The 17893-nt window shown below is 36.5% G+C and overlaps 1 protein-coding gene across 14 annotated transcripts in view; it reads left to right on the top strand.

Moving 5' to 3' along the window:
• The window catches only part of NEK1 (NIMA related kinase 1), a 204086-nt gene that overhangs the window by 98962 nt on the left and 87231 nt on the right, over positions 1 to 17893 (top strand). For 8 of the 14 annotated variants that reach the window (XM_033215660.1, XM_033215659.1, XM_033215668.1 and 5 more), the window contains 4 exons: positions 3706 to 3789; positions 4225 to 4308; positions 4733 to 4810; positions 5371 to 5466. In XM_033215660.1, coding sequence (XP_033071551.1) covers positions 3706 to 3789; positions 4225 to 4308; positions 4733 to 4810; positions 5371 to 5466 — 342 coding nt within the window. The remainder of the gene's footprint in view (positions 1 to 3705; positions 3790 to 4224; positions 4309 to 4732; positions 4811 to 5370; positions 5467 to 17893) is intronic. The other 6 variants (XM_033215672.1, XM_033215671.1, XM_033215665.1 and 3 more) reach the window with 1 other exon arrangement.

Genomic DNA, 17893 nt, shown 5'->3' with positions numbered 1-17893 from the left:
AAGAAAATACAAATTACAGATTGAGAGAAATATTTGTACAGCACTTATCCAACAAAGGGCTTATATTTAGAAAATATAAAGAAGCATCAAAACTCAACATTAAACATAAAAGATCCAGTTAGAAAATGAGGAAAATTTATAAAACATTTCACCAAAGAGGATATACAGATGGCAGGTAACACATGAAAAGATACCCAAATCATTTGGAAGATGCAGACTTAAACCACAATGATGTTATCACTTCACACCTATCAAAATGGCTATAATAAAAAAATAGTGATAAAACCAAATGCTGATGAAGTTTTGGAGAAACTGGTCACCTATACATTGTTGTTTGGAATGCAAAATGATACAGTCATTGTGCACAATAGTTTCACAGTTCCTTTTTAAACTAAAAATGGACTTCATACCAAGAACCAGTAATTTCATTCTTGTGCATATGTTCCAGAGAAAAGAAAACTTGTTGTCACTTAGAAACTCATTCATGAATATTCATAGAAACTTTATTTGTAATAGCAAAAAACTTAAAACTACTCAGATGCCCTTTAATGGGTGAATGAATGAAAAGACTGTATTGTAACACTATATCCACCCCCATGGAATACTGCTTTGCAGTGAAAAGGAATGAACTATTGATGCATTGCAATACCATGGATGGACCAAATATAATTATATTGAGTGAAAACAGTCTCTAAAGGACACATACTGTGTGAGTCTACATAGAAATTATGACATAATTATCAAGATGGAGAACAGTTTAGTTGTTGATGGGTTAGGGATGGAGGTAGTGAATGTGACTATGAAGTGTTCCAGAAATAATACAGCTAAGTGTCTTGATTAGGGTGGAATTAATATAAGATGACATGAGTGACAAAATTGTGTAGATGCATGGCACAAATAGAAGATTATGTCTATAATTTGAGTGAGTGTCAGTTTCCTGATTTTGATGGTGTAATGTAGTTATGCAAGATGAGAAATTTGGGAAAGGCTGGGTGAAGGGGCGCACAGGACCTCCCTGTATATTCTTTTCACCTTTCTGTGTATCCATAATATTTCAAACTAAAAAGTTTTTAAAACTTCAGAGTAACTCAGATTCTTGTATTTCTCAAATCTCATGAAAGAAAGTTATCTTCTATAGCAATACTCAGTTCACTACCATCCACTCCCCTTAACTCTGTAGATTCTCCCATATGCCTTTTCAGAATTTATCTCACATCTTTGCCCAGCGCTGCTTATTTCTTATTTTCCTTCACTTCCCCAACTCTTTGACCTATATATATCTCAAAAGCTCAAATACTGATAAGCTATTGCAAGGACCTTCTTGAAGAGAGAAGGAAACTGAGTGAGTAAAGGCCCTTTGTCATGCTGCAAAAGAAGAATGGCAAGGCATGCTCTTACAGTAATACTTTTTTGCTCTGGTACACCCGAGAGGTAGATGTTTTTATGCCTAGACTTAACAAGTTTAAGCAGTTTTGTTTAAGATCAGCAGTGTTTATGTGATGTTGACAAAAACAGATTTCAGAGTCTGTCTGTATTTCATGTTCTTAACTAAAATATACTACCCTTCCACCATTATAATGCACTCTAATGAGTGCTACTGTGAAAGGTATCTATAAAGAAATGGTATGGAAGGTCAAAGGAAGCACACTTAACTCCCTAGAGAAGGCTTTGAAGAGGCTTCTGGGGTGAGATACTTGGTTTGAGTTTTGGAAGATGAGTAGAGTTACCCATCTTAAGAGGATGAGTGAGATCGTGGTACAGTCTACAGACCACAAATAGTTGTCATAGCCAGAATGTAGGATTTATGACTGAGCAGTGGCAGAGATGAGACTTGAAATGGCTAGATCACAAATGGCTCTACTTGCCATTCAACAGAATGTGAATTAAAGTCTGAAGATAATAGTAACCATTGAAGGATTTGTGTGGGATTAGATGTGAAAGAGAAAGGTTACTCTCAGTGCGTTGTAGAGAATGGAATTGTGGGATGTGAGACTAGAGGTAAGATAAGTTGGGAAACTCATTTAGCAATTTAAGAGTCAAAAGAAGAGAGGCTGAGCTAAGGCAGAACTGAAATGATATTTATAGAATTATTAGGAGATAGAATTGGTAATTTGGCATATTTGAGTATAGTAGGTAAGAGGCAAATGTAATTCCTAGTTTGTTGACTTGAGTGACTTGATCATGTTCCATAACTGAATTGGAAATAAGATTATATAGTAAAAAGAAGGATAAAGTCAGTTTTATAAATTATCTGAGGTAGCTTTGCTGCGTAAAGAGTTGCCCAGATGTCAGTTTAACATATACAGAAAGCTGTAAAGAGAAAAGGGCTACAAGGTTTGGGAATTGGCAGCGTATGTTAAAGCCTGGGGATGAGAAGAGAAGGAGGGCCAGAAAATGAAACTCTAGAAAATATTGACATTCAGCAACAAGCCAAGGAGAGAAAAGCCTGTGAAAAATAGTGACAACTGGAAGAACCCAAGAGAGAGTGGCATTATAAATACTGAAAGAGAAGACAGACTTTTAAAAAATGTGTGCATTATAGAACATTTGTATAGTGGAGTGTTATGAATAGTATATAGTCACTTAACAATAGTGTTTGTAAGGAATATTAAATGGATGTGGGAAGAGATTCAGGATATAATATTGTCTGGATAACTAATAAAATACCAGTTTTATAAAAATAAACATGTATGTATTATACATACGCAGAGAAGGAAATTTGGAAGACAGTACCCTCAAATTTTAAGTTTCTCAGGTGGCAGAATTACAAATGATTCACATTGTATTTTTTAATAAACTTTCTATAATGAGTATGTATTATGTTATGACAGAAAAAATACATATATAAATTAAGTGGATTCAGTCAAAAATAATTTCCAGTGGAAATGTTCAGTGCAAAAATCACTCAAAAGGGTTCATTTCACTTGTGAAGCAGAAAGTCATTGGTGACCTTAGAAAATTTTCAGAGTCATAGTAGGATCAGAGACTAGATTGTAGTGAGCTAAAAAAATGACTGGGAAGCAGGAAAATTGAGATGATGAATATAAAAAGTACACATTCAATAAGCCAATAAAAAGACGTTTGACAGGAAAGTGGGACTAAAGAGGTTTTTTAAGAGAAGAACTTGAAGCATGCTTGTATGCTGAAGGAAGAGAAAGTATATAAACTATGTTCAGAAATGAGTCCGTTTGTGATTGGGTTTGACCATTTGCTGTATAGTAACTGAACATGCCTGAGTGCAGAGAGTTTGATTGAGATCTCTTAATATACAACTGATTTGTTGAATTCAGAAAAAGTGATCTCAAATATCTTATTTTGTATGTGTTTAGTATATGTATAGACATATGTAGAAATGGATTGGCTGTTTATAGAGGAAAAATTTGGATTGGGGTTTAACCTCCAAAGCCATGATTTAAAACAAACAAACAAAACAAAACAAAACAAAACCCCTCTTAAGTGATAATACAAAGATAGCTGGTCTCTGTTTTGAATAATTGTGTTTGGGGCTTAATTGCTTCCTTCTGTTCTCACTGAATATATATTTCAAGTTGACATAGGAAAACACCAGGGTTTGTTATCACAGTTTATCATCAAGAAATGGTCAGTACTTGCCAAAAGAAATAAAGTAGCACCTGGATATTCCTTGGTAAGATAATAATGTAGCCTTAGTCATTCTTTAAACTTAGTACATTAAATGATAAACAGGGAATCCTGCAAAACCTGGCAGCTATGTATGGAGGCAGGCCCAGCTCTTCAAGAGGAGGGAAGCCAAGAAACAAAGAGGAAGAGGTATGCTTCCCGCATGTTCGCTACCTCCATCACATAGCCATTTTTGAATTTATTGCCTTCTTTTCTTGCATGGTTTAAATTCTTAACAATTATTTGAAGATTTTGTAGGTCTATAGGGACCTGTTAATATATTTTTGACTGACATTCTGTGTCATAATTTTGACCCGTAACTTATTCAGTATTATGATTTCAGTTTCTTTTCTTTTGATTAAATTAAAAATATTTAATTTTATGATGTATTTCTTTCTTTTCAGAAATAAATTGTTCTTAATTAAACACTTGAAAGCTAATATTACATTTCCATTAACCGGATTTCAGAACTTTTATTTCTTGTGTTCAAATTAACACTGTTCCTTAAATTTAAAAAAATCTAGCAGTAAAAATGTCAATAGCTTTACTTTACATTATTGTGTTGGGGTTTTTGCCTCTTTGTAGGTTTATCTGGCAAGACTGAGGCAAATAAGACTACAGAATTTCAATGAACGCCAACAGATTAAAGCCAAACTTCGTGGTGAAAAGGTAGGTTGAAAAGCTATTTTTTTGAAGAAATTGAATGATATAGTAGATTAACATTTAAAATGCTATGCCATTAACAACAACAACAACAACAAAAACTGATGACGATAGTGGAAGTTCAAAGATCAGAAAACTACACATAAAGTAAATCTTATTTATGTGATATTAAATTGATAAGACCATTTGTTCTAGAGGAATTCTGAGAGGAAAATATAACTAGTATTCAGGGGAGGATTACAATGCATTTTATGTCATTATCTTTTTGTTCCATTGTTCTTAAAGGCTGATAGTGGTGGAGAGTTCAGTTACAGCTTTAGGAGAAAACTAACAGCATTAAATGATTTCCGTTTTATATTTTTAGATTTTAGTTTATTCATTATCATTCACAGAACTCTGCACTCAATTTGATGATCTACTTATTTTGTAGAAAGAAGCTAATCGTTCTGAAGGACAAGAAGGAAGTGAAGAGGCTGACATGAGGCGCAAAAAAATCGAATCCCTGAAGGTATAGAATAGAAATGATACAGGTTTTCTTAGAGAAAGTTGGAAGCTGAGATAAAACATTGTGTTCTTAAGTTTTGCATAGTTATATCACTTTATTCTCTTCCTTTAATTTTTTTTTCATCTTTCTCTTCCACTTTTTGGTTTCTAAAAATAGTATTTTTCTCTTTTTGTATTGTATTTATGAAAATAGATAAAACCATGGCATAAATACATGAAACTATCATATAAGTAATCTTGAAAAAAATGGTAACCTTAAAAATGAAAAATATGCAAATATACATCCCCATGAAGGTAAATGAAGTCTATGTATAATAATTGTTTTAAATTTTTACTTTTTTTGCCTTTATTTTCACTCAGCAAATATTTATTGAACACCTGCTGTATGTCAAGGCTGGTTCTAGGTGCTAGAGATTTAGAGTGAGCTTACATTTTTATTGTAAGACCACATGCACACTTCTTTTGTGGCTAATAAGTAAATATCTTCATAGACCTGGCCAAAAAAAATAAAAACCTGTGCCCTTCTTTCTGGTAACTCATTTTGTTAATTGTTTTTATTTTTAGGCCTATGCAAATGCACGTGCTGCTGTACTGAAAGAACAACTAGAACGAAAGAGAAAGGAAGCTTATGAGAGAGAAAAAAAAGTGTGGGAAGAGCATGTAAGATTTAGCTCATATTCTTAATCCTGGTTGTATTAACATTTTTATAAAATTTTTATAACTCTTCCTGGATAGTACATCAGTATTATAATTTTCTAATGCTTTTTTGTGTGCGTGTGTTTTCATTCTCATTCTCTCTCTCACCCTTTCTCATTACCTCTGTCAGTCTCTCTGTCTCTGTCGCATTTAAGAATAATCAGTGTGGAAGTTATTTGGGAGATTGATTTGAAGTCAGAGCTAATTTATTTTATTTATTTATCATTATTATTTTTTGAGATGGAGTCTCGCTCTGTCACCCAGGCTGAAGTGCAGTTACATGATCTCGGCTCACTGCAACCTCCGCCTCATGGGTTCAAGCGATTCTTCTGCCTCAGCCTCCTGAGTAGCTGGGACTACAGGTGCGTACCACCATGCCTGGCTAATTTTTGTATTTTTAGTAGAGACAGGGTTTCACCATGTTGGCCAGGCTGGTTTCAAACTCCTGACCTTGTGATCCACCTGCCTTAGCCTGCCAAAGTGCTGGGATCACAGGCATGAGCCTCCACGCCTGGCCCTTATTTTATTTTTAAATTTTTAATTTACTGTTGCCAAGTAGCTTATCGAAATCCCAGCCTAATTTAATGACTACATCATCCTTCTGCCACTGATTTATAATGCTACTTGTAAGATTTATTAAATTCTTATATAAACCCGTTAATGAATCTATAACAAGTAGGTATCAAGCTATATTTTCCTTTGGGCTTTCTCCTTTGTTCTATTACTCTGTCTTTTCTGCCAGTACCTCGTTGTATTAGTAATTACAGATTTACAGTATGCTTGAATTTCTAATAGAATTCTTTCCTCATTTCCCCTTTACTCTCTTTTTTTACACTTATTGTTCTTAGTTATTTACGTAACTCTTTTTCTTTACCAGATAAATTTTTAAGGTAATTCTTGTTTCTTTTTTTTTTCAATCCTGTTGTAATTTTGATTAGTATTATATTAAACCTACAAGTTAAGAAGAATTGACATAGTTATAATAGTTTATATACAGAAACAAGTTATATTTCTACATTTACTCAGTTTCTTTTATATCTCTTACACAAATTTTGATCATTTTCACATTTATCTGTTGTGTTTCTTATAAAGATTATTTCTAGATAGCTTATAATTCCATTTCAATCTTCTAAGTTTTTTTTCCTAACAGAATATTGCTAATATTTGCAGACATTTTGGGTTTTTGTTTATCCTCTTATCCAGTGAGTTTGTCTATTCTGCCAATTTTAAGTAATTTTCTGAGTTTTAGCCTACAACTAGATCATTGGCAAATAGTCGTGATATACATCATAGTAACAACAGTTCCTATAGTTTATTGCTTATTGTATGCCAGGCATATTATAACCACTCTACTATTGACCCATGAACAACATGGGGGTTGGGGCACTGGCCCCTTGCACAGTCAAAAATTCACATATAACTTTTGACTCCCCACAGACTTTACTACTGATATCCTACTGTTGACTGGAAGCCTTGCCAGTAATATAGAGTAACATATATTTTATATGTTATATGAATTATAGGCTGTATTCTTACAACAAAGCTAAAGAAAAATGTTATTTAAAAAATCATAAGAGAGAAAGTATATTTACTATTTTTAAATGGAAGTGGATCATCATAAAGGTCTTCATCCTCATCTTCAGGTGGAGTAGGCTGAGGAAGGAGGAGTAAGAGGATTGGTCTTGCTGTCTTGGGTGGCAGAGGCAGAAAAAAAATGTGTGTGTAAGTGGATTTGTGCTGGTCAAACCTGTGTTGTTCGAGGATTAACTGTATATTGTTTTTTTTTAATCCTTACAACTTTACAAAGCATATATAGAAAGGATAAAATAATTATATAAAAATCTCCAACTAACGGCAGAACAAAGATTTGAACGTGGATCTGCCCAATGTTGAAGACTTTTTCTTATGCTGTTTCCCCTGCTTTCTGTAAGTTGTACCTTATAAAAAAAATTTTTTTACTTTCAATTTTTGTAGGTACATGGCAGATGTATATATTTATGGGATACATGAGATATTTTAATACAGGCATAAATGCATACTAATCACATTAGGGTAAATGAGGTATCTATCACCTCATGCATTTATCCTTTCTTTGCATTTCAAACAATCCAATTACACTCTTTTCGTTATTTTAAAATGTACGATAAATTATTGTTGACTATATTTACCTTGTGATGCTACCAGATACCGGATCTTATTCATTTTATCTAATTTTTGTACCCATTAACCATTCTTACTTTCATGCACTACCCTTTCCAGCTTTTGGTAACTTTCATGTTCCATTTCCATGAATTCAATTGTTTTATTTCTTTTAGTTTCCACAAATAAGTGAGAATATGCAAAATTTGTCTTTCTGTGCCAGGCTTATTTCACTTAACGTAATAGAACTCCACTTCCATTCATACTGTTGCAAATGACAGGATCTCATTCTATTTTATGGCTGAAGAATACTCCATTGTGTATATGTCCCACAATTTTCTTTATCCATTCACCTGTTGATGGACAATTAGGTTGCCTCCAGATCTTGGCTATTGTGAATAGTGCTGCAGTAAACACGGGAGTGCAGATATCTCTGATATACTGCTTTCTTTTCTTTTGGGTATATACCTAGCAGTGGGATTGCTAGATTGTATGGTAGTTCTATTTTTAGTTTTTTGAAGAACCTCCAAACAGTTCTCCATAGTGGCTATGGTAGTTTACATTCCCACCAACAGTATACGAGTATAAGAGGGTTCCCTTTTCTCCACATCCTCGCCAGCATTTGTTATTGCCAGTTCTTTTGATAAAAGCCATTTTGACTGAGGTGAGATGGTATCTCATTGTCATTTTGACTTGTATTTCTCTGATGATCAGTAATGTTGAGCACTTTTTCATATACCTGTTTGTCATTTGTATGTCATCTTTTTAGAAATGTCTATTCAGATCTTCTGCCCATTTTAAATTGGATTATTAGATTTTTCCTATTGAGTGGTTTGAGCTCCTTATATATTCTGGTTATTAATCTCTTGTCAGATGGGTAGTTTGCAAATATTTTCTCTCATTTTGTGGATTGTCTCTTCACCGTGTTGACAGTTTCCTTTGCTGTGCAGAAGCTTTTTAACTTGATGTGATCCCATTTGTCCATTTTTGCTTAGGTTGCCTGTGCTTATGGGATATTACTCAAGAAGCCTTTGCCTGTACCAGTGTCCTAGAGAGTTTCCCTAGTGTTTTCTTTTAGTAGTTTCATAGTTTGAGGCCTTAGATTTAAGTCTTTAATCCATTTTGATTTGATTTTTGTATATGACAAAAGATAGGAGTCTAGTTTCATTCTTCTGCATGTGGATATCCAGTTTTCCCAGCACTATTTATTGAAGAGACTGTCTTTTCTCCAACGTATATTCCTGGAACATTTGTCAAAAATGAGTTCACTGTAGATGTATGGATTTATTTCTGGGTTCTCTATTCTGTTCCACTGGTCTGTGTGCCTGTTTTCATGCCAGCACCATGCTGTTTTGGTTACTATAGCTCTGTAGTATAATTTGAGGTCGGGTAATGTGATTCCTCCAGTTTTGTTCTTTTTGCTCCGGATAACTTTGGCTATTCTGGGTCTTTTGTGGTTCTATCTGAATTTCAGAGTTTTTTTTATTATTATTTTTTACCAAAAAAATTGGTAATTTGATAGAAAATGAATTGATTCTGTAGATTACTTTGGGCAGTATGGACATTTTAATGATACCAAGTCTCCTTCCATAAGCATTGAATGCACTTCCATTTGTTTGTGTCATCTATGATTTCCTTCATCAGTGTTTTGTAGTTCTCCTTGTAGAGATCTTTCACCTCCTTGGGTAAATGTATTCCTCCATATTTTTGTGTGTGAGTGGCTATTGTAAATGAGATTGCATTACTGATTTCATTCCAGCTTGAATGTTATTGGTGTATGGAAATACTACTGATTTTTGTACAATGATTTTATGTCCTGAAACTTTACTGAAGTCGCTCATCAAGTCTAGGAGTTGTGGTGGAATTGTTAGAATTTTCCAGATATAGAATTAAATTGTCCACAAAGAGGTAATTTGACTTTCTCTTTTCCTATTTAGATGTCTTTTATGTTTTTCTCTTGGCTGATTGCTCTGGCTGGGACTGCCAGTACTGTGTTGAATAGGATTGCTAAGAATGGAGTCCTTGTCTTGTTCTAGTTCTTAGGAGGAATCTTCTAACTTTGTGCTCATTCAGCATGGTGTTGGCTGTGGGTTTGTCATAGGTGGTTCTTAATATTTTGAGATATCTTCCTTTGATGCCTAATTTGTTAAGTGTTTTTATCATAAAGGGATGTTGGATTTTATCAGATGCTTTTTATGTGTATATTGAGGTGATCATATTCTTTTTTTAAATTCTGTTTATGTGGGGAATCACATTTATTGGTTTGTGTGTGTTGAACTATCCTTGCATCCCAGGAATAAGGCTCACTTGATCATACAAATTTTCATTTTAATGTGCTACTGGATTTAGTTTGCTATTATTTTATAGAGGATTTTTGTATCTATTTTCATCAGCAATATTGGTCTGTAGTTTTCTTTTTTTGTTGTGTCCTTGCCATATTTTGGTTTCATGATGAAATTGGTCTTGTAGAATGAGTTAGGGAGGAATCGCTCCTTAATTTATTTTCAGTAATTTCAGTAGGATTGGCATCAGCCTTCTTTGTATATTTTGTGAATCTATCTGGTCCAGGACTTTTTTTTTTATTGGTAGTGTTTTGTTTTGTTTTGTTTTGTTTTTATTACTGATTCAGTTTTGTACTCATTATTGGTCTGTTCAAGGTTTCAGTTTCTTCCTATTTCAATCTTGGGAGACTGTTTCCAAGAATTTGTTTATTTCCTAATTTTATAGTATGTGCACATAGAGATGTTCATAGTAGTCTCTGAGGATCTTTTGTATTTCTGTGGGATCTGTTGTAATGTCACCTTTGTTATTTCTGACTGTGTTTATGAATCTTCTCTTTTTTTCATGTTAATCTGTCCAGAAATTTATTAATCTTGTTTATCTTTTTAAAGAACCAACTTTTGTTTGATCTTTTCTATGGCTGTTTGGTCTCAATTTAATTTAGTTCTGCTCTGATTTTAGTTATTTCTTTTCATCGGCCAGCTTTGGGTTTAGATTTTCTTCTTCTAGTTCCTGTAGGTGCGACATTAGGTTGTTAATTTGAGATCTTCCTATTATTTTTGTGTAAGCATTTAATGCCGTAAACTTTCCTTTTAACTGCTTTTGCCATATCTCAGAGGTTTTGGTATGTAGTGTTTCTACTTTCATTAGTTTCATTTTTTTTTTAAATGTCTGCCTTAATTTTATTGTTTCCCAACAGTCATTTAAAAGCAGGTTGTTTACTTTCTATGTATTTGTATGGCTTTGAGAGTTCCTCTTGGTATTGATTTCTATTTTTATTCTACTGTGGTCCAAGAAGATGCTTAGTATGATTTCAGTTTTTTAAAAAATTTATTGAGACTTGCTTTATGACTGAGTATGTGGTCAGTCTTAGAGTATGTTCTGTGTGCAGATAAAAAGAATGTATATTCTGTGGTTGTTTGCTGTAGTGTTCTGTAGATGCCAATTGGGTCCAACTGGTCAAGTGTCCAATTTAAGTCTAGAATTTATTAGTGTTGGGCCTTGATCAGTTTAATGCTATCAGTGGGGTGTTAAAATGTGTCCACTATTATTGTATGATATTATTGTCTGTCCCTTTTCTTAGATCTAGTAGTAATTGTTTATAAATCAAGGTCCTCAAGTGTTGGGCACATATGTATTTAGGATAGTTAAATCCTCTTGTTTAATTGAACCTTTTATCATTATGTAGTGCTTTTCTTTGTCCTTTTGTACTGTTGTTGATTTAAAATCTCTTTTATCTGATACAAGAGTAGCAAGCCCTGATCTTTTTTGTTTTAAATTTGCGTGACCTTTCTCCATCCCTTTACATCAAGTCTTTGGGTGTCATTACATGTGAGATGGTCTCTTGAAGATAGCAGAAGGTTAGGGTCTTGTTTTTTCATCCAATTTGCCATTCTGTCTTTTTAGTGAAGCATTTAGGTCATTTATGTTCAGTGTTAATACTGATATGTGAGGTTTTCTTCCTCTCGTAGTGTTAACTAGTTGCTTTGTAGTCTCAATTGTATAGTTGCTTTCTAGTGGCAGTAGCTTTGAACTTACATGTACTTTTGTGGTAGCGAGTATCATTCTTTTATTTGCATGTTTAGAACTCCTTTGAGCATTTTTGTAGGGCCTATCTTGTGGTGACAAATTCTGTTAGCAATTGCTTGTCTGGGAAAAACTTTATTTCTCCTTTGTTTATGAAGCTTGCTTAGCTTGGCAGGCTGTGAAATTCTTGGCTGGCATTTCTTTAAGAAGACTAAAAATAGGCCACCAATGTCTTCTGGTTTGTAAGATTTCTGCTAAGAAATTCGTTGTTAGTCTAATGGGATTCCCTTTAAAAGAGGCAATTTAGTTCTTTTCTTTAGCTGCCTTTAAGATTGTTTCTTTCATATTGACCTTGGATTGTCTGATGACTGTGTGCTTTAGTGATGGTCACCTTATATAGTATCTCACTGGTGTTCTCTGAATTTCTTGTATCTGCATATCAATCTCTCTTGGAAGACTTGGGAAATTTTCCAGAATCATACCCTGAAATATGTTTTCCAACTTCCTTACCTTCTGTTTTTCTCTCGCAGGAATGCCAGGAATTCATAGATTTGGTTGCTTTACATAATCTTATATTTCTTGAAGGCCTTGTTTGCTTTTTTAAATTCTTTCTCTTTATTTTTGTCTGACTGGGTTAATTCAGAAGATCAGTCTTTGAGCTCTGAAATTCTTTCTTCTCCTTTGTCTAGTCTGTTGTTAAGGTTTACAACTGTATTTGAAATTCCCGTAGTGAGTTTTTTAATTCCAAAAGTTCTGTTTGGTTCTTTGTTAATATCATTATATCATCTTTCGTGTCCTGGATCATTTTTCTGCCTTCTCTTTATTGGATTTCAACTTCCTCTCAGATGTTGTGGCGTTTCCTTGCCATCAGTATTCCAAGTTCTGTATGTATCATTTTAGATATTTCAGTCTGCTTAGGATTCATTGCTAGGGAGCCAAAACGATCCTTTGGAGGTGACAAAGCATCCTGGCTTTTTGTACTTCCAGAGTTCTTGCACTGATTCCTTCTCATCTGACTGAGCTGACAATTCTTTTTTTGGATTTGTGTTTATTTGGATGGAACTTAATTTTTTCCCCTTGAAGGTATAACTGTGATGTATGTTGTGTGTGCTCGATTGGCTTCTTTTCTGGGTGCTTTCAGGGGGCCAAAGTTCCATATAGGTTTTTTGGTTACAGGTATGTTTGTGACGTGGCTTTCTCAGATGCTGTTTTTTGTAGTTTTTGCTTGGTGGTGTAATTCAGGCCGCAGTCCAGTAGATGATGCTGAAGAGTAAGATCCAGCAGATTTATTTAGGCTCTGTTCACTTTCTTTGGGCCACCCGAGAAGCCCAGAAAGGGCCATTGGGCCCCAACAGAAAGAACTGCCACTTCCACAATCATGCACTTTGGCAGGGTGAGAAGGCGAGAGATGACCCCCTTCTCCTCGTTTGTTCTGAGGCATCGGTGGTGCCTGTAATGTAATGGGGAGCCGAGCAAGAAGACATGAGGCAGATGAGAAGAGAGGTAGCCTTTATTGGGCTCGCGGGCAAGGTTCACTGGTCCCCTGAGGAAGTCGCGCTCAGAGCGAGTATCGGGGGGCCTTTTATAGGGCGAGGTAGGCGGGGTTTGTAGGTTTCGGTTTTCCTGAGTTAGGTTTCGATCTCTGAGGAATGACGTGTCCAGGAGCTTGCACAGAGCCGGGGTTTTTTGGCGGGCGCGGGCTTTTTTCCCGCGCTAAGAGTCTTAGCAGGAAGTGAAGGGCCGGAGGTCCTAACAAAGGGCCTGCCATGCCGGGTGATACCGCCATGGTGGATCTAGATTCCTGCCTAACAGTGCCCCCTTCAGTGATTAGTGCTGCACCCACATTTCCTGTTTCCCATTGGTGGCTTTGACAGGCTCCTCTGTCTCCTCCCTTAGGGGCAATTTGTGCCAAGGGTTTGATCTGGGGGAGACCCCAAACTCCCTGAGAATCTGCTGGTGTCATGTACTTGCCAGAGTCAGAGTAGGTTGTGTAGTATGTCTGTGGGTGGTGGTGCAGTGGCTCAAGGGCAGAGGATCTCCAAGCAAGGGAGTGGCACCACAGGTACACAACTGGTATGACAACTGCCATCTCAGTTTAGGTTGGAGGTGGGTACAGCATGGCTAAGTCAGCTGCTCACCCAGTTCTCTGTTTTCAGGAAGTCCTCTAATCGCCACCAATAATGCTACCCTGGTTTTCAAGGGCTGAGGGGCTCCCCAGCTGTTTAGCAGCCAGTGTGTTGTCAGAGGGGTGAGGGGAGCAGAGACACTCCCACCTACACTTTCTACTGGACTCTGAGTTCCTCAGAGGTCAGTATCAACCAGACTTTTGCTGCTTTCTTTCTCTCCACCCAATCTTCTTCACATGGGTACTCCAACAGGTCCTGGCTCTCTTCCCACTGTTTCCTTGTCAAAACTTGATTATTTACCAGTAATTTTGATCTTCCTTCTGAGGAGAACTGGTATGAGATGTCCCTAGTCACCATCTTGAAGCAGCCTCTGAATCTCATTTTTCTGTCCATTCTAAATCTTTTGGAGAGCTTCATTACATTGAAGATTGTTATTGATATGTAAGCACGTACTATTGCATTTTGTTATTGTTCTCTGTTTCTTTTTGTTTTTGTTTTTGTTTTTGGTCCTGTTTTCCTTTTTCTTCTCTTATTGTCTACTTTTGTGATTTTGTGCTATGTGCTAAGTTTTCATTCCTTTCTCTTTCTCGTTTGTGTATTTGCTGTAGTTTTTTGCTTTGTAGTTAATCATGAGGCCTACACAAAGCATCATATAGTAATAATAGACTATTTTAAGCTGATAACAATTTAACTTTGTCACATGAAAATATTCTAGACTTTTACCCTCCTCACAATTATTTTTGCTGTCACAGTTTATACCTTTTTACATTTTGGACTTCATAACAACTTAATGTAATTGCAGTTATTTTTGACTGTTTCAACATTTAACCTTTATAATAGCAATTCAAGAGATTTACACACCACCATTGCAGTAATGGAATATTCTGAATTTGAATATGTATAAATATCTCTCTACCAGTGAGTTTTATACTTTGATATGTTCTTGTAGTAGTAATTATTGTTCTTTTGTTTCTGGTTGAAGAACTCTTAAGCATTTCTTATAAATCAGATCTAGAGGTGATGAATTCTTAGCTTTTGTCTATCTGGGAAAAACTTTACTTCTGTTTTATTTCTGAAAAACAGCTTTTCTGAGTATAGTATTGTTGGATTGTTGGCTGGCAGGGTTTTTTTTTTTTTTTTTTTTTTTAGCACCTTGAATATATTATCCCATTCTCTCCTGATCTGCAAGATTTCTGCTGAGAAATCTGCCGATAGTCTAATGGCAAGCCCCTTGTGTGTTGCTTGATGCTCTTCTACCTCTGCTTCTAAAATTCTTTGTCTTTTACTTTTAATGTTTTAATTATAAAGTGCCTTGGTGAGGACCTCTTTGCATTGAACCTGTTTGCTGGTTTTCAACTTCAGTAGATATGCATGACCATATTGCTTCCGAGACTTGGAAAGTGTTCGGCAAATACCTCACTTAGAAAAACTTTCTGTACCTTTCTCCATCTCTTCTCTCTCTCTTTTTTTTTTTTTTTTTTAGGTGGAATCTTACTCTGTCACTGGAGTGCAGTGGCGTGATCTTGGCTCACTGCAACCTCCACCTCCTGGGTTCAAGCGATTCTCCTGCCTCAGCCTCCCGAGTAGCTGGGACTACAGGCACATACCACCATGTCCAGCTAACTTTTTGTATTTTTAGTAGAGACAGGGCTTCACCATGTTAGCCAGGACGGTCTTGATCTCCTGACCTCGTGATCCTCCTGCCTTGGCCTCCCAGAGTGCTTGGCATTACAGGTGTGAGCCACCATGCCCAGCCTCATCTCTTCTTTCTAGAGCTCATACTGTGACATTTGTTCATTTCATGGTGTTCCATAATTCCTGTAGACTTTCTTCACTTTTTCTCTATCTGGGCAATTTCAGAAGACCTGTCTTCAAATTCACAGATTGTTTCCTCTGCTTGATCTAGTCTGCTGTTGAAGCTTTCAATTTTTAACAATTTCATTCATTTAATTCTTCAGCCCCAAGATTTTTGTTTGGTTCTTTTAATGTTATGTATGTCTTTATTGAATCTGTCATTCATATCATGAATTATTTTGCTGATTTCATTGAATTGTCGATTCTCTTGTATATCCCTGAGTTTCTGTAAGATCATTACTTTGATTTCTCTTTCAGGTAACTTGTAAATTTCCATTTCTTTGGGGTCATTCACTGGAGAATTATGTTCCTTTGATGGTGTCATGTTTTCCTGCTTTTTCATGTTTCTTGTGTCCTTGCATTGATAACTGCACATCTAGTGGATCAGTGACCTCTTCCAAATTTATACAGTTGCTTTTGTAGGGAATGATTCTACCTACAGATGGTTGCTAGGGGGTCAGTTCAGCAGGATGCATTGGCCCTGCGGATGGTGGTACAGTGGCTCAAGGGCAGAGGTTCTGCCTCTGGTTCCAGGTAGGCATGGTAGTGTAGTGTCCATGCAGCTTCTTCAGTTGTAATCAGTATCAGTAATGGCTGCAGGTACTTTAGCCAAGTCTGTAGGAGTGTATGACAGTGGTGGTAGCAGCATAGGTTATTAGGATTCTCAGTGGCAAGGGCTTTAGTGGGGGTCCTCCTCTTCTTGTTTATCCCACTGTGGGAAGACTTTGTTGGGGAAATCCTTTTTGGTGTCAGATTTGGCAGAGCTCACAAGCAGCCTACAGTGGTGCTGGGGTCCTGGGCCCACTGTCTTCCTGAATTACTCTGACACTTGTGACTTGAATACAAGTTCACTCTCTGAGGTATGGGTGGATGAAGCTGTTCTACAAAGGTGGGGACTGTGGCTCTAAGGTATTCCCCAGTAGCTTGGGCCCAGGTAGCAGGGATATAGCTGTGATTCTGATCCTGAGAGTCAAGGCACAGCACTGGCATGGGTCTGGAGAAGAAGAGATGTTCTACAGGCTTGAGCCCTAGGGAGCAGGGCATAACTGCAATTCAGTTTCTGGAGCCAGTAGGGCACAGTAGCAACTTGGACACCAGGAGAGGAGATTCCTTGTAGTGGTGATTCTGGCATGGCAGGCCATAACATTGTACCATGCTTTGTGAGGCTGGGTACAGCAGCAGCAAGGGCCCATGAATGGTGGGGCACAGCTGTGGCTTAGGCACTGGGGGAAGGGAATGGCACAGCAGTGACTCCACCCTTCTGTATATGGCCTTCCTTAGCCTGTGCTTCACAGGGTTTCTGCCACTCCCTTGCTGTTCTTTGACGTTCTCCTTAACCTGTCATTCTGGTCAAAATGTGATTATCTATTCATTGTTTTCGTCCTTTTTTGTGAGGCAGAGGGTAGAGCATTAGACATTTGTCATTTGTCATCCTGCTGATGTCACCACCCTCCTTGCCTAGCTGCCTGGCTGCCTGGCTATCTAGCTGCCTCCCTCCCTCCCTCCCTCCCTCCCTCTGTCCCTCTGTGGTTAGTTTCTATTGCCTTCAACCAAAGAATCTTAACCGATTTACCATGTAAAATGCTCAGCATGGTACCTGATGAATAGTAGCACAAATAAATTCACTGGGAATTCGGTGTCTCATGATATTCCAGAACTGTGCATAGGGAAATGTTCAGGAAAGATCTATTTATTTAATGCACACTGGTATAGTGGGAAAAAAATGAAACTAGGAATCAGAATACCTGATTTTTGGTCTCAGCCTTGCCAATTAATTAGCCTGTTTGAGGAGTGACTTAATGTTTGTGGCCTTTATTTCCTCATCTAGATGAAGGGCTTATTCTCTAATGTTGCTCTATCTAAATTGTGTAGAAAAATAGTATTTATAATGTAAGTATTTAAGTCCAGCTTAATATACAAAAAAAAAAGTTGATTGAAGTTATTTAACTATTGTTTCAATAGAAAGTCTAATATAGCATAGTCTAGATGTTATATTGGGGGGTAGTGTTCATATATCTATCTTTATTCATTGACCATGACTCAGGAGTGGTTAACGTGGAATTCAGAGTTGAGACTAGCATTATTAAGCCCCCTAAAATATTAATGTAAAGTTTGGCAGTTTGTATGTTGGCGCATTTTCTTCAGTAAAACCACATATATTTCCTTGGATTATCAAAAGTACAATATTTTCAATCTAACAAAGGATAAAAATCACTGCCCTGTAACCAAAACGGGATGGTACTAGT

This window comes from Trachypithecus francoisi, unplaced genomic scaffold (assembly GCF_009764315.1).
Source record: "Trachypithecus francoisi isolate TF-2019V2 unplaced genomic scaffold, Tfra_2.0 Lachesis_group1, whole genome shotgun sequence".
In the NCBI taxonomy this organism is placed as follows: Eukaryota; Metazoa; Chordata; class Mammalia; order Primates; family Cercopithecidae; genus Trachypithecus; species Trachypithecus francoisi.
The sequence above is the reverse complement of the archived record's forward strand: the minus strand, read 5'-3'. Positions and strand labels throughout refer to the sequence as shown.